At 47.7% G+C, this 16,296-nt stretch overlaps 1 protein-coding gene across 1 annotated transcript in view; it reads right to left on the bottom strand.

Annotated features, from left to right (window-relative positions):
* LMX1A (LIM homeobox transcription factor 1 alpha) overlaps positions 1-16,296 on the bottom strand; it is a 121,607-nt gene that overhangs the window by 12,283 nt on the left and 93,028 nt on the right. The window contains exon 4 of the mRNA XM_006272928.3: positions 12,011-12,243. Within this exon, the coding sequence (XP_006272990.1) occupies positions 12,011-12,243 (233 nt within the window). The remainder of the gene's footprint in view (positions 1-12,010; positions 12,244-16,296) is intronic.

Here is a 16,296-nt window from a genome sequence, read left to right as displayed (position 1 = left end):
ATTCTTCCAGCCCTGCTCTCCCTGAACACATGCGCCTGGTTAGCTAGTAGCACCTGGTGTGGCAAGCTGCTGAAATGGAACGACCTTGATTAGAAGCACACAGCTGCTTCCCTTTCCCACCCTGCAGGAAGCGTGGGTTCAGGGGGGCAGGTTGGTTGCTCTAATCCCCATCAGTCTTTAGCTGCTGCTGTAGGGCCTTCTCTCCTTCAGTATGAAAAAAAACAAACCTGCTTTATTTGACAGATACTTGGGTTGGGGGGGGGGAGGGGGAGACTTGCTGAGTTTTGGATCAGATGTAAAACTGCAGGCCTGGCCATTTTGTATATGCCTAAAGCCCTGTTCACTCCCAGGGCCTGGCTAAAATCCAGTGTGGATAAGTGCATTCTGCTTTTTGTAATTCCCTCCCTGTGGTTTCAACTGCTTAGTGTCCTACACCACTGGCCAGTAATGCTGTGCACTATTAGCCACCTTTGAGGGGAACTCCACATCACAAATGACTGCATTCCAGTAAATAGATGAGATGAAGTGGGTAGACAGAGCTGTATTCCACTATGGTCCTGGACAGATGAACACATACTCGAATGTAAATGTAAATTACACCTGTTTAGTTACACCCGAGTAGGTGTTCATCTATCCAGGACCATGTATGTAAATTGCATACCCGGTATGTAAATTACGCCAGTTTACATACTGATACTAGGATCAGGAATAAAAGAGATGTAACTATCTGCAGCTATTTGCAGACAGTAGATGGCTTTTACTGCGTTTCACCACTGATCAGCAAGGTAATAATAACCTATTTGCCTTTAGCAAACCTCTGCTCTGGGAAGAAAGTGGACAAATGAAACCTAAACCAGTGTAATTTACTCTCATGAGATTTTATCCCTTATTCTTTCATCCATCAGATTATGTGAAATTATCTCAGTTTAGGGGTGTGTGGCATCTGCCTATTTTTTGAACAAGTGCAATACTGATGACCTCAGTGTAAATGTTCCATGTGTTCCATCCACCGATGAGTTATCCCAGCTTCTCTTGGATCTGTACTTCCCCCAAAGCTAAACAGGTTTAAGCCTCTCTCTAGTTGGAGCTTGATAAAGTTCGCTTATTGGTATGCAGAATTTATCAATAATTCTGTAGAGTTTAGATAAAAAGCCTTGGTCAGGCTTGGTCAGCCCCAGAGCTGAGCTTGGAAACTTCAGTGTATTGTTTGAGATTGACTGAGGAACTCAAGGGTTTTTCTGGCCCAACCCTTGTCCCCCATGTTGTGGGCAATCCAACCTGTTGTTTTTATTGTACATCACTACAGCAGGAACAGCTCTGAAACTTACTTCCCTCTCCCAGCAAAGCAAGGGTGAGCATATGCAAGCATTACGGTTGGTTGTACTTTATTAAAATGCCTGCTGGTATTTTTCTGTTACCCCCAGGCTGGCATCTGGCTAGTCTTTATAACCCAACTGTTCCAAAAGACAGCTGGACTTTTGGAGATAGAAGAACGCCTTCAGTACCTGAAGGGTACAGCTCAGTGGAAGGCAGTGAAGACTCCACAGCTTTTGAGGCATCTAAACAAAGTGACACAGAGAAAGCAAACGGAGAACTGAGCTCTTCGAACAAAAACATGGCATTGAGCCCTTCCAAACCCACCCCCAACACCAAACACCTGCTCCAAAAATCCCTCTAAGTGGCAAAAAGAGTTGAGTTGGATTTGGCGTGGTATTACTTTTAATTAACTCTGCCTTTAAAGCCTTCCACGAACGAGGTAGGAATTAATTAATCTCTAAGACTCCCCCTGACGTCACATGGGAAAGAGCTGGGGGCGATTTTTATTGTCTGCCGTGACCTCTGGGTGACCCTCCGGCTCAATGGGGAAGGGAGGCGGGGGGCAGGGAGTCCAGGGCTACTCGATTTCGTGGGCTGAGATGAAGAAATTCTTTGGTTGGAAGGAATTAGGGAGAGGAGAAATGTTAGTACACTTTTAATTGGAAACCGGGGTCCTCTTACAGAGAGGCTTGTTTACTTAGGCCTGGCTGTTGGAACTCAGGGGAGGCTGTAATTGAAGTGAGGGCTTTGGAGATTATAGACAACATATGGCTCCCACTGCCTTGCTTTTTTATCTGCATTTTCTCATAAAATGGCCTTTGCTTTGCATCCCTCCTCCCACCCTCTTCCATTTCTGGTGGTCCCTTCAAAAAGCATGCCACAAGCTGGACGTAGAGTTTAATTCTGTAGCTTCTTCCATTACGGGGAAGATGGTTGGGCAGGTGATCGGGAATTGCTCCGCAGACGTGAGCTCCACCTGAGGTCATCATAGTGGTCAGTAAATGCAAGTGTAGGTGAATGAGAAGAATTAAAAACCATGGTTTAGCTGTGGAGCAGTAACATGCTTTTTAGTTTTTCTTGTTTATCTATGCCTGTGTTTATTTGTGGAGTAATAAACACGCTTCTGCTGTCTTCAGTCTCTTTCACTAACTGATCTGTGGGACCCTCTAACTCCCATCCTCTGTAGTCTTCCAAGTGACAGGGCATCTCCAAATTACAGCTTCTATCACTGCAGTTATTGTGGAGTTCACTTTTTAATGGTGGAAAAGTCAGCTATGGGGCATGGTCCAAGGCAATTACCTGCTTTAAGGCTGACATTGCCCAGGATGAGTTTAAGAGAAAGAAGAAAAAGAAGACACTCTGTATCCCATGCCAAGATCAGGGCCTTCGAAGCCTGGTAACACTTATTGTGAGATGCCAAGACCCTTTGTAGTGGGACAGTAGTATTCAAAATCCAGTGACACAGGGGCTGGGTCATTTGCTGTGTGATGTCAAAGGGTTTATGGCATTCAAAACCTTGGGAACTGAAAAAAACAAGTGGTTTGTCCAAAGCATATTCAGGGCATAGATTCTGATTTCAAGCCTGCTCTGGTGTGCAGAGGTGCTGAGCACTGTTGCCCTGACTAAGTTTCTTGACTGCTTAGCACCTCTGGAAGCCAGGCCAGGCCAGGCATGATGAGAGCCTGAAATCAGATGGTGAATGTTACACTCTTTTCAAAGCCACAGGATGATTGTAACAGAGGATAGAGGATGCCTGACTGGAAAACGAGACTGCTTCGTATGGGCACGGGCAAGAGTACTGGGAACATGGACTAGTCTCTTTTCCATAAGGCATGGCATTGCTCCGCTTGCTTATACCCCTGTTCTGCTTTGGACAGCACAGCTCTTCCTTCTTCCCACAAAGCACAGAAGTGGCCCACTGGTTCACACAGTTGCTTGCCTGGTGAGTGCGCACCCCTCCCTCTCCAGAAGATGGCAGCATTTTGCCTGTTTACATTTCCCTCCATCTGGTGATGGTGCACCTAACCCCATGATATCATGAATCAACGTCACCAAGACATAGTAGCCACCAAAATGTGTGAGATGCCCCTACTGCCCTAACACAACAGATAGGAAGCAAAGGTTGATAAGCAGCATGGGCCAAGAAACAATAAGCTTCATAAAAGCTCACATTACAAGCTTCAATAAGCTTACATTACAAGCTTCATAAAAGTAGCTTCATAATTATGGTGCATTAAGTTTAATATCTATAATAACAGGTACTAACTTAATGTGCCATAATCAGTGCTATGGTGCACTAGCACAGATGAACGCTTTTTTGTGATGTTAATGAGCATTAGACTAAGTCTACTGCACATTAGCATGGTTTTGCCAGCTGCACTAATGCACAGTAGATTTAGTCTAATGTGCATTAAATGTCTCATGTATGTATGCCCTGGGATCACCACCAGGGATACGGACAGACATTACACATAAACCAGTTTAAGTGACCAGAAATTGATTTAAACCTGTAACAAAACAGATATTCAGTGCACATAAACCAGTTTGAAAATGGCTGAAACCAGTTTGAGATAAACCTGATTGAATGTAGGATCCGACTTAACTGATTTGGGTCAAACCAGTTTATGCAATGTCTGTTCCAGACCCCTTGCTGGTTTAAATTAAATCAGACTCCTGCAGCATCCCAGCACGCTCTCTGGGCTGGGCAGGACTCTTTGCTCCACAACAGAGCTGGCCCTTCCCCTCTGCTACCTGGCTGCAGCTCCAGCAGCGACTGCAGACATGTGCCTGGCTTCTGTGCCCCACTCCCATCCCCACTCTCTGCTAAGCAGGCATTCCCCCATCCCTTGCAGACACCTCTCAGCATTAGCTAGCAGACCACATGCTGGCTACCTCCAAGCTGTGGCATATGGTTCAAAGGCAGAATCAACAGGTAGCTGGTAATGCCCCCTCTGTTTTTTTCTTAATGGATTGATAAACACTGAGTTAGGGGTGATAAACATTTCCTGCTGGGCTGCTCAGGAGGGGGGAACCCTCCCTAATCACAGCATCCTGCCCCGGTCTGGCCACACACCCCTCAGCTCAGTACTGTCGAAGGGAAGGGAGGGCTGCTCGAGTGGCCCCCTGGCTTCTAGCCTGTGCCACTGCAGGCATGTGCCTGCATTTCTGGAATGAAAAGGGAATGTCTATCCACCTCCAAATAGGTTCAAGCTTTGCAGGTTAGACTAACCTACAAAGATTGAATCAATTCAGGCTCAGGCTTTTTGAATGTCTGCCTCTAGCCTAAATGTCTAGAGTTTGGATTTGGTTTGGCAATGGGTCCAAAAGTTTGGATCCTCTTCTGAGATTCATTCAGCCTCCAGCTCTTCTAGGTCTTGGCTGGACATTTCACAGGAACAGACTTGTTTTTCCCTGAGATTATTTCTACTTTGAGGTTGTGGTTGGGCTAGAAATATTGTAAAAAAAAATAAGGTTGAAGAAAGTTGTGAATTCTTGGGAGAAGAGTTATCCAAACTTTTTCAACCCCCCAGATGAGGATCAGGGAATTGGATTTGGTTCACTTTTTTAGTTATGGTTCCCATTAGATTTTATTCCATCTGGTGAGTTTACAGTGCATCAGCTACTCCAGCAGTGGCCAGCCTTTTCTGGCAGGGGTGCCACAAGATAAGCCTTGCCCCTTCCCCAAAGGCCACTCTGATCCCCACTCCTCAGAGGCAAACCTAACAGAGTTTGTGTCCTGGGGCACTGGAATGGAGGCATCTGGACAATGAGAATTTGGGCAGGATGCTGCTGTGAGAAGAGCTGTCACTGCCAAGAGTCAGATTAACCCTTTCTCAACCTTCAATTACTGCAGTATTATATGGCAAACAAGAATCCAAAGCCCTGCATTTGGCAGCTGCAGGGCCAGGGAAGGTTTAAGTTAGTTCTTGGCAGTGACACCTGACATCTTCTCTCACAGCAGCATCCTGCCCCTGCTCCCCCTCCATGTGGCTGGAAGTTCATGTCCCTCATCCTCCCTTCTAGTGCCTCCCTTTACTGAGTGCCTCAGACTCATGTGCCACACATAGCAGTTTCCTGTGCCACTTATGTGCAGTTTGGCCACTCCTGAGCTACTCCACGGTAAATGCTCATGAGTATGCGCTTACCCTGCAATAAATGCAAGGCAGCTCACTGGTGTCTGAAACTAAGGTAGATTGTCTTGTATTAACCACAAGATTGCAGTGTGTACTTGGGCAGTTAATATGGTGCAGGTGATAGACTCTAAGTTCACACCCTAGTTTACCACCTGGTAATGGGTGACAGAAGCTTAAAGGTCCATGTGGCCTACCAGCCTGGTTAAGCCATGACAGTGTCTGTAGCCAGGGGCACACCAGGGTATGGTGTTTCTAGCACTGCATTCAGTCTGAATGACCAAGTACCCACACAGTGGTGGGTTGACTGGGCACAGCCTTTGGCACAAGCAAGAAGCAGGGCCCAAATGAATACCTCTGGGGCTACAGTAAGATTCCTTTACTGCTCTACAACCATGTCCTTTTTTGTGCTTATCCCTTAACTTCAGGGGTGCTCAACTTTTAAGCCCCCAAGGACCACATGAGCAGAAGCCATATGCCACACAGATGGCACCAAGCGAGCCACAGGCCATGAGGCTGGTCGCTGAATGGATGCTCCCATCCTGATGCTCCACACAGGCACCCCCTCCATCACTGTACCTAGCGCCCCTCCACTGCTGCACTGCACACTCCCCTCCACCACCCAACTGCATCCCCTCCCTGAGCACAGACTCTCCTCCAGCCTGGGGCAAGGGCAGGAAGCAGAAGCCAGAGGACACAGGCTCCTGCAACTGTTACAGCCAGAGCAATGGGAGAAGTCCAGTGGCTGCAATTGAACCCCTCACAGTCCACCAGTTGCACAGCCTGCCCTAACTTATTCTTTGGATACACCCTAATTGCTGCACCAGTAACTTGCCTACCACCCATGTTGCAGCTGGATCAATAGCATGCCCATTCCCCCATAAAGCAGCATATTAGAGAAGTGACATTTCACTTTCCTAGCAGAGGGCAGTTTCTTCATTGACACTGTGATGATGATCTAGAGGCTGCTGCTGAAAAATAAGCCCCACCCACCCTGCTCTGAGCACTTCACCCAGGAATAAGGTGCTCTTGAGATCTTGTGAAACAGAGGGACTTGAGACCAGCAACATGGGAACAGGGAGGGGCCCCCTTGGGGCATCCTTACCACCTCAGCTGTAGGTTTGGAGAAGATGGGTGGGGCTTATTTTTCAGTAGCTCCCAAAAAGATCTGAACAGACCCAGTGCAGACATATCTTTAAGGTTCTGGGAGGGAGTGTTACCTAATGAAAAGAGCACTAGAGCAGGACACAAGGGACCTATGTTCAATCCCTAGCTCTGCCTGCTGGGTGATCTTGGCTAAGTCTCCCACTCCTGGTTCAGCTTCCCTATGTGTAAGACTGGGATAATGATGCTGTGCTCTTTGTAAAAGACATCTCTGGCAGCAAAATTCTTAAAGGGCATCCTCTTTAATATACCACACAGAGCATTTACAGGGCAACTGCCTTTGTACAGTTAGCAAATTATCATATGACAACATTTTTCAATGGAAGCAAAGACTTCTTTGGAAAATGATATGCAACAGCATGACACAGGCGAAAGGCATGTGTCCATCCAGCCCTGCTAGGAGACAAGGTCTTTGGGGACATCGTTAACACCAATATTTCTGCTAACAGTTCATTTTCTTTTTCTAACCATTACTGCTGGGATGTTCTTACTTGTTTTTTCTCTCCAGGAAATGTTAAGTATTCATTTATTTATGTTTAAAGTAATGAAGAATGATATCTATCCAAGGGTCTGGGCACTCTAACATCTAATTACTAACACAGTACTATCGCTGCAGCACTAAAGCCAGCATTGGAACAGGAATCCAGCTAGCCATGTGCAGAGAAAGTCCTTTCCATCCTTGCCTTGTTCTAGAACAGCCTTTCCCATCCCTTCCCTGCACTCCATCAGGCCTGTCCAATATCCCTATGCAACAGGTGGCTTCTGCAGAGTGTCTGGAAGATTGCTACATTTGGGCTAGTTCAGTCCAAGTTTCAGATTCCAGAGCAGGCTTTGAATTTGCTACATTGGATAAATCCCAGGCATGAGATTCAGGAGACCTGACTACCCCTGGGTCACTCAATGGACTTGAAGAAACTTCCACTCATTTCTGTGCTCAGTTCTACCCCTTTATTCCCCCAAACATGTTGATAACCAGGGCTGTGCAAAGCTTTGGATCCTGATTTGATTTGGAGGAGATTCAGCCCAATTTGGCGGCCAAATCTTTGAATACAAATCGAATCAGGCGACCAGTTAAAAGGTCTGAATTGATTTGAAACTCTCCAAATTGATTCTGAAAAGATTTGGAGAGATTCGGCAATTCGGGCAGTCCCTGCTGGCTGCAGCAGGGAGCTGGACATGAACTCCATGCTGGTACATAGGGGACAGGGAAGGGGGAGCTGGAGGAGGGGGGAGGGGACTATGGGGGGACCCTTGCCAGGCCCCATCTCTTGGCTGCTCCCTCAGCCCCCCTGAGTGCCCCTCAACCCCTGCCCGCTCCCCCAACCCCACCATGGCTGCCCCCGCCTGCCCCAGTTCCTGGCTCTTTAAAAAAAATCCCCCGCTCACTGGGTGCTGCCAGGTGAGGAGGCGATCCCTGCTGCTCCCCACTGCCCCATGCTACATGGGGGGCTCTGCCACAAACCCCCTGACACCTACCTGCTCCCTCAGCCTCCCCCATGGCTGCCTCGTCTGCCCCAGCACCCAGCCCTTTAAAACAAGAAATCCCCAAAACCCCAGTCTCACCGGCTGCTGCAGTGGCCTTGGGGCTTCTGGGGGCTTGTGGAAGACCCCCCCATGCAGTGCAGGGCAGTGGGGAGCAGCGGGGATCATCCCGTCCCCTCCACTGGGCAGGAGCCAGTAAGCCCAGGGTTTCTGTTTTTTTGTTTTTAAAGGGCCATGAGCTGAGGCAGACAGGGCAGCCATGGAGGGAGGGCGGGGGGGGGGGGGAGAGGCAGGGGTCAGGGGGCTTGTGGCAGAGTCCCCCTTGTGGCATGGGGCAGTGGGGGGCAGCAGGGATCGCTCTCCCCTCCTGCCTGGCAGCACCAGGTGAGTGCGGGCTTTTTTTTAAAGAGCCGGGAGCTGGGGCTGGGCAGGGCTGGGAAAGTTGGCGGGTGGGATGGGCCTGTGTGATTCGGAGATTTGGCTGCTTCGGCAGCAGCCAAATCTTCAAATCAGACTCGGCTGAATCAATTCGGGACAGTGATTCCAATCACCGAATTGAATCACTGTCCCCCAAATCGGCTGAATCCGAATCCAAAGCGAATACTAGCCACTTTGCACAGGCCTATTGATAACAAAGAACCCACCAACTCTTTGAATCCACAAACCTCAAAGTACTTCACAAAGGCAGCCAGCTTCACGATCCCCATTTTGCATATGGGGACATTAAAACACAGAGACGGGAAATGACTTGCCTAAAGCCAGTCATGGATAGGCCAGAGAGCTGCCCACTAGAGCATGATACCTAATAATAAAACTTGCTTTTAGACTGTAAGATCTTTGGGATGCACACACACAGAACCTGGATACATGACACATTTACATCAATGTATAACATGGCTATCTATGCAGCTGGGACAGATTCTGTAGTAACAATCTATTTCCAAATTTGCTACTAGGTTTTAACTGGGTCTCCTTAACCTGCTTCAGTACTTGCTGCTCACACACTTTTCCCTGTAACTACACTTCTTGTGAACATGTGTGAACAATGGATTTCAGGCCCATGCATGACATTAGTTTAATCAAAACCTGAAATGGGCTTGGGTCCAGATACCAGCTCCATTCACCATTCTCATGTTTAGTGCCTCACTCTGCTAACTTCAATGAGACTTGGTCCTGGGGAAGCTCTTTGAGAAAATTATCGAGGAGCACATCTGCAAGGGACCAGCAGAGGACATTATGCTTAGGGGCAACCAACATGGGTTCATTAGAGGCAGGTCCTGTCGGACCAACCTGGTGGCCTTCTACGACCAGGTCACAAAATCCTTAGACACAGGTGTCGTGGTAGACGTAGTCTTTCTGGACTTTAGGAAGGCCTTCGACACTGTCTCTCACCCCATTCTCATTAAAAAATTAGGTGACTGTGGTGTCAATGCCTACACAGTCCGATGGGTTGCAAATTGGCTGGAGGGCCGCACCCAGAGAGTGGTGGTGGACAGGTCATTTTCAACCTGGAGGGATGTGGGCAGTGGGGTCCCCCAGGGCTTGGTCCTCAGGCCAACACTGTTCAACATCTTCATCAGCAACTTGGACAAGGGGGTGAAAAGCACCTTGTTCAAATTCACAGATGACACTAAGATGTGGGGAGAAGTGGGCAGGCTAGAAGAGAGGGATAGACTACAACTAGATCTGGACAGGTTACAGAGGTGGGCGGATGAGAATAGGATGGGTTTCAATAGTGACAAGTGCAAGGTACTGCACTTGGGCAGTAAGAACCAGCAGCATACCTACAGGCTGGGGAACTCCCTTCTCATCAGCACACAGGCAAAAAAGGATCTTGGAGTCACTATTGATTCCAAGATGAACATGGGCCGCCAATGTGGGGGCGCGGTCAGGAAGGCTAACTGTACCTTGTCATGCATCCACAGATGAATCACCAGCAGGTCCAAGGAGGTGATCCTCCCCCTCTATGCGACATTGGTCAGGCCACAGTTGGAGTACTGTGTCCAGTTCTGGGCACCGCACCTCAGGAGGGATGTGGACAACATGGAGAGGGTCCAGAGGAGGGCCACTCGCATGATCAGGGGGCAGGGCAGGCCCTACGAGGAGAGGCTATGGGACCTTAACCTGTTCAGCCTCCACAAGAGAAGGTTGAGAGGGGATCTGGTGGCCATCTGTAAACTGGCCAAGGGAGACCAGCAGGCAATGGGAGAGTCCCTGTTCCCCTGAGCACTACCAGGAGTAACAAGGAATAATGGCCATAAGTTGACGGAGGGTAGATTCAGACTAGACATCAGGAGGCACTACTTCACAGTCAGGGTGGCTAGGAGCTGGAACCAACTTCCAAGGGAAGTGGTGCTGGCTTCTACCCTGGGAGTCTTTAAGAGGAGTCTAGACAATCACCTAGCTGGGGTCGTTTGACCCCAGCATCCTTTCCTGCCCATGGCAGGGGGTTGGACTTGATGATCTGCTTAGGTCCCTTCCAACCCTACTAACTATGAAAGTATGAAACTATGACTGTGCAAAGACTTAGGACACCTGAAGCCAGAGCCAAGATGGGGCAACTGAACCCTGAACAATATTTAGTTGGAGGGGCAACAGAAACTGTTTATAGACTGAAGCACCCAATCAGAGAATGGAAATAATACCACACAACTCAGTTTAGCACACACCAGGTTCATTGAATGGGTTGCAGATTCTGAGTTCTTGCTGGAGTTCAGAACTTGCTGCGGCTCAGCTGTATGTGAGGATACAAGAACATCACGGATGGGAATGTCTGTGGGAGATTTACCTGTGACCTCTAGACCTGAAAAATTACTAGCTTTTGTCTGAGCTACAGACACTGTCCTTGGACATTACAGATCTTTGCAATCTGGTCTCTAGCAGGGGTCAGAGGCTAAATGGTGGTAGTAGGGTGTATCTGGGTTCCTCTGAGTACTCTCCTGTCTCGCTCCTTCCCTTTCTCCTAATCCCACCACACCTGCACTGGTAGAAGGTCTCTTTCAGTGAACGCCAAGACTCAGGCAATCTGCCTGGCAGCTCCTTCAGCTTGGATCGTCCTCTGGGCTTCATGCCAGGGAACCACTGTCTGTTCATTGCTGCCAATACATGTTGCTTTCCATGCCCTGCGTCCTTGTGTGACAGAGTCAGCAGGCAGAGATGCAAATACACAGCATTTGGTCCTACCCAGGGTTGGGCAGCAGGATACATTGGGACCAACTGTGCCAAAGGACCCCAGTGCAATTTGATGGTCTCAGACCACCCCTTCCTGCTGTCCTAGCACCTAGAAATGAGCCCAGTGCTGAGAGAATAAAAGGCCTTAGCATTTGGTAAGCTCCAATGGCTGAATCCCCTGCACTTGGTCAGCAGCAATCAAGTGGGTATAACACATGGCAGCAGCTCCAAACCAGGTTCTAGAGATAGACCTTATCTAAAATCCTGTACCCAAACACTGTTGGTGCCCACAGGCCCAGACTGGAACCAGTTTTGAATGCCAAGGCTTATCATTCTATAATGGTCCAGACAGAGCCCATGCTAACCCAGCCTCCTTGTTTTCCTCTAGTGGCCAGATCATATAGAGATCTATATGAATCTGTTACTATTGCTTCACTCACAAAGTGAATTTTTTATTTCAAGTCATAGAGCAGCGGCTCCCCAAGTGGGAGCTGTGACCCCAAAAGAGGTCATGGCACTTGAGAGGGATAGTTCATGCAAAAAGATTGTGAATTACGGCAACAGAAGCTGTGCTTCTCTTATTCTCCCTCACAGAGGATAAAACCAGATTAGGAGATGGAGACACGTTGTGTTACCAGGGGTGCCACACCTACCCCCACACTTTGAAATGGTTCACAGTTCAGATCAGGGGCCCATCACAGTGCACGAGAAAGTGTCACGTATCTCTGCTGCGTGCTCCCCCTTACCGGAATCCGACAAAGCCGGGCTCACCAGGCTGAGCAGCTCCCGCTCCTTCTCGTAGTCGCTCTTACACAGCAGCTGACCTTCCTTCAGGACAAACTCATCACCCTTCTGCAGCCGCCGTTCACAGACACAGCAGCAGAAGCAGCTCAGGTGATACACGCTCTTCTGGGCTCGCATGACGAATTCGCTGGGGGCGATGGCTTCAAAGCACCCTCCACACTTCACAGCAAAGAGCCTTGGAGAGGGAACACAGAAGTGTGGTCAAGCAGGGCTGGTAGCACTGGAGATGCCACAGTCATTCTAGCTACAGAGGCTGGGATGCCACCTTGTTGGCTGTGTAAGGGACACATCAATCCTACCAGAAGCAGAACTCCCCTTAACCTTAAAATGGGGCAATTAATGATGGAGTCCACTCTATAGGCCCTAAGGTGCAATGCTTGAGTTGTGTTTTACTGAGATTAAAGTGGCACAATGCATGGTAGAACCTATTGTTTCTGTGCGTCCAGCTCTCCCTGCCATGGAAGTTACTTCTAGATCACTTTGTAATAAATAGCAGAATTCACCAGTTCCAGCTCCTTTATGTGTTTGTAAATACCAAAGCTGAACTAGATATATTCTTAACTGATTTAGGTAATAGGCTATAGAAATGGCAGAGTTCCTAGTCAGCAAAAGTGATAAAAATATGTAATTATTTAATTATTTAATTATAACTAAATCAATAACAAGAAGTCAGAATGAAGGCAGGTAACTGGCCTTATGCCTCACACTGGGCAGGTAACAGAAGGCAGATAACATCTCTTAATTTTGCATGTGTGACGGGGGGCCATCTTGGGCCAGGTCTCAATGCTGGCCTGCCTACCTGTCTACGGCAGTCTGCCCTGTCTCACTTGCCACAACTTGGTGTAATAAACTGGGTGTCGAAAGCAGGAGGCTACCCATTGAATGCCCCAGTGTCTAGGGCATTGTACACGGCTCTGACCTTCCCTATACTATGCCCCATGCCTCACAGATGGCATCGCAACTTCATAACAGCTCTGGCCCAAGGCTGGGCTAAACTCTGCCCCTTGCTGGGCCTCTAGCAACCTACTCACACACTCTGCCCCTCTCACAGGGTCTCTTTCATACTGCCCCTCTCTGGACCACTCGCAACCCACCCTGCTCCATAAGCAGCCACCATCAGGCTTATCTACTTTCACTCTGGCTGGTCCACATGCAGCCCTTTGGGTCACTCAAGCAACCCTACTCTTATGTGGCACTGGCTTTATGCCTCACGCTGAGTCAGTAGATTAGCTTCAATTTACAGATGAGAAAACTGAGCCACAAAGAGAAAAAGGACTTGTTCAATAGGCCAGTAGCAAAGAGAGACAACTGAACCCAAGGCACCAGATTCCAGCCAGTTCCTTATCTAACACTGTTGTTTCCACTCATGAATTAATGAAGGAGGTAAACCCAAGTCTTAAAGCTACACAACGCCCACCATCATAGAAACAACACTAAAATAAAAAGGGTTGGTTCCATGGATGCTAAAGGAATACTTGATATATTACATAAATAACTAGCCTCAACATTCTAAAAAGTGACTCCAGAAGCTTATATTTAACACTATTCCAGCTGGTTGGCAATGAAAATAAAATAGCAAAATACGCCAACAATTTGAAAGCCATTTTGGATCTGGAAATATATATCATGTCAGTATTTCAGAAACTTGTCACCAAATCCGTCATGAAAACATTTGTTTTATTTTACTGTCTTTGTCTGTTCTTATTTTCCTACCAAAGCCACTGAAATCAATCAAGTCAACTTTTCTCTTTTCTTGCCCCTTTCCTATTGTTATTTTTCTTTTTTGCAGTGCTGAAACTTATCAGAAATTTAACTCACTTGCCAAAGACACTGGGTGGATGAGGGAAAAATGTAACAAAATGGGAGCAAAAAATCAAATATATCCCCCAATCCTGCAAATATCTGTGCACAGGTTCTCCGCTACTCCATGAGGGGTTCTATGCATTCCAGTTGGGCTCCACTCAGTAGCAGAGCTAAGCAGGCACATAACTGTGGCCCACGAAGCCTGTGTGAATGACCTGTAACTGGTGTGGGGGGTATTGGTTGTAGCCGTGTTGGTCTTAGGACATAGGCAGACAAGGCTCTTTGGGTAAATGTGGTATCTTTTATTAGACTAACTAAATAGTTGGAAAAATTGTTCTTTGCAAGCTTTCGGGTACGAACACCCTTCTTCAGGCAGAGGGAGACAAAACAACTGCAAACTCTCCCTCTGCCTGAAGAAGGGTGTTTGTACCCGAAAGCTTGCGAAGAACAATGTTTCCAACTATTTAGTTGGTCTAATGAGCCATGGTCTAAATGAGCCACTTCCATGTAGTGCTCTCTGATAATGTCTCTGAAGGGCAAGAGCTCCCAAATCGACAAAAATGCTGAAGTGCACAAAGATAAAGATATGGACATCATTTTTTTCATACGAAAAAAGTTAATCTAATAAAATACATCACATCTGGTTGCAGGGCAAGCCATGCTAGCAGCCAGCAGGGGCAAAGCACTGGACCATTAGGAGCTGTAGGGTTGACAGGGCTTTTGAGACATGAGCTGTCAATGGTGAGACCGCAGCTGGAGTACTGCATCCATGTCTAGGCGCCGCACTTCAACAAGGACATGGAAATGCTTGAGAGAATCCAGAGAAGAGCCACCCATATGATCAGAGACTTGCAAGACAAGCCATACAAGGAAAGGCTGAGGGACTTGGGCCTCTTTAGTCTAAAAAAGAGAAGGCTGAGAGGGGAATTAGTAGCAGCTTACTGCTATATCAAGGGACTACATCAAGGGCTCGGCAAACAACTGTTCACCAGGGCACCCTTGGGGAAAACCAGGAGTAATGGCTACAAACTCCTGGAAGACTATTTCAGGTTCAACCTTAGGAAAAACTTCTTCACAGTCAGGGTGTCCAGACTGTGAAATAGACTCCTTCCAGCAGTGGTACAATCACCTGCCCTGGAAATCTTCAAGAGGAGACTGGACAGTCACCTTGCTAGGGTAACCTGACCCCAGTTGTCTTCCTGCCTAGTGTAGGGGGGCTGGACCCGATGATCTTGCGAGGTCCCTTCCAGCCTCTTACAATCTATGAATCTATGAATTTACCCAAAGAACCTCATCTGCGTGTAACTGGTGTGAGCTCATCAGCATATCAGTGCAGGCTCTAACTGAAGCCATTACCTTCACCCATCTCTGGAGCCCAGGGGTTCAATGCTGCTGCTGTTTGCCTCTCCCTCTCACTGCTAAATTCTGTGGCAGAGAGAAAGAGGGGATGAGTGGTGGAAGTGTTCAGTCCCTCAGCTCCAGAGCCACACAACAGTGGTTGCTCTGGGCACAGCCCTTGCTGACATGCTGGTGAGTTCTCATTGCACAGACTCCAACAGGAGCCATGCTGACATACCAGAGAGCTCACTGAGCATGTGCCAAAAAAAGAAAGGGTTGTGGCCACTCCCCACTCACCTCTCTCCTGGCTCCCAGCCTATTTCTGATGTCAAGGTTGGCCCATTTGTAAAAAAAAGTTTCAGCACCGGTGGACTAGAGCATGGCTTTCAGAAAGACATCTAATCTCTATTTAAAGATATTCTGCAATGATGAGTTTACCCCCTTTTTGAACATCTTGCATTTCCCTGGGGGGCTTTTTGAACTGTCATGCAGTCTTTACCAGAAAACATTCCTCATCAGGTCCTTAGAGCAGACACGTTTTTAATAGGAAAAATATTTTTTATATACATAAAAAAAGGAAGCACAGGAAATGAAATGTGCTGAATCAGCCTCATTCTCACAAAAAGAGCAGATGCATGTGAAATATGCACAGCAGAATACAAAATGACCAGAAAATTGAGATTTTTAGATGTTGTTTCAAACTTGTAAGCTTGTGAGACAGAGAGGCTGTATTGGATCCAATCTCTGCCTGAACTGTAACAGTCCAGGGTCACTGAAGTCAAGGGAGCCAGACTGAGGGATATCAGCTGACAACCTGTCTTTTTCAGTTTTGGAATGACAGAGAAATGATTTTTTAGGGAAGTTCTTCCCCTGGTGCTGCGTTGAGGTGCAGGGTGCAGTGGGGTGAGGGTGAGAGGCATCTGAGTACATAGTGCAGTGGGAAGCATGTGGTCCCCAGGCCCACTGATTGTGCAGGGACAGCCCTGAGATAGCAAATTGCCAGGAGACAGAGAGAGACCACCTATGAAAAAGAGGTGTGTGTGCATATGTACATATTCTTGCACAGCAGTGTCTGGCACCTCATCAG

This window comes from Alligator mississippiensis, chromosome 5 (genome assembly GCF_030867095.1).
Source record: "Alligator mississippiensis isolate rAllMis1 chromosome 5, rAllMis1, whole genome shotgun sequence".
Taxonomy (NCBI): Eukaryota; Metazoa; Chordata; order Crocodylia; family Alligatoridae; genus Alligator; species Alligator mississippiensis.
The sequence above is the reverse complement of the archived record's forward strand: the minus strand, read 5'-3'. Positions and strand labels throughout refer to the sequence as shown.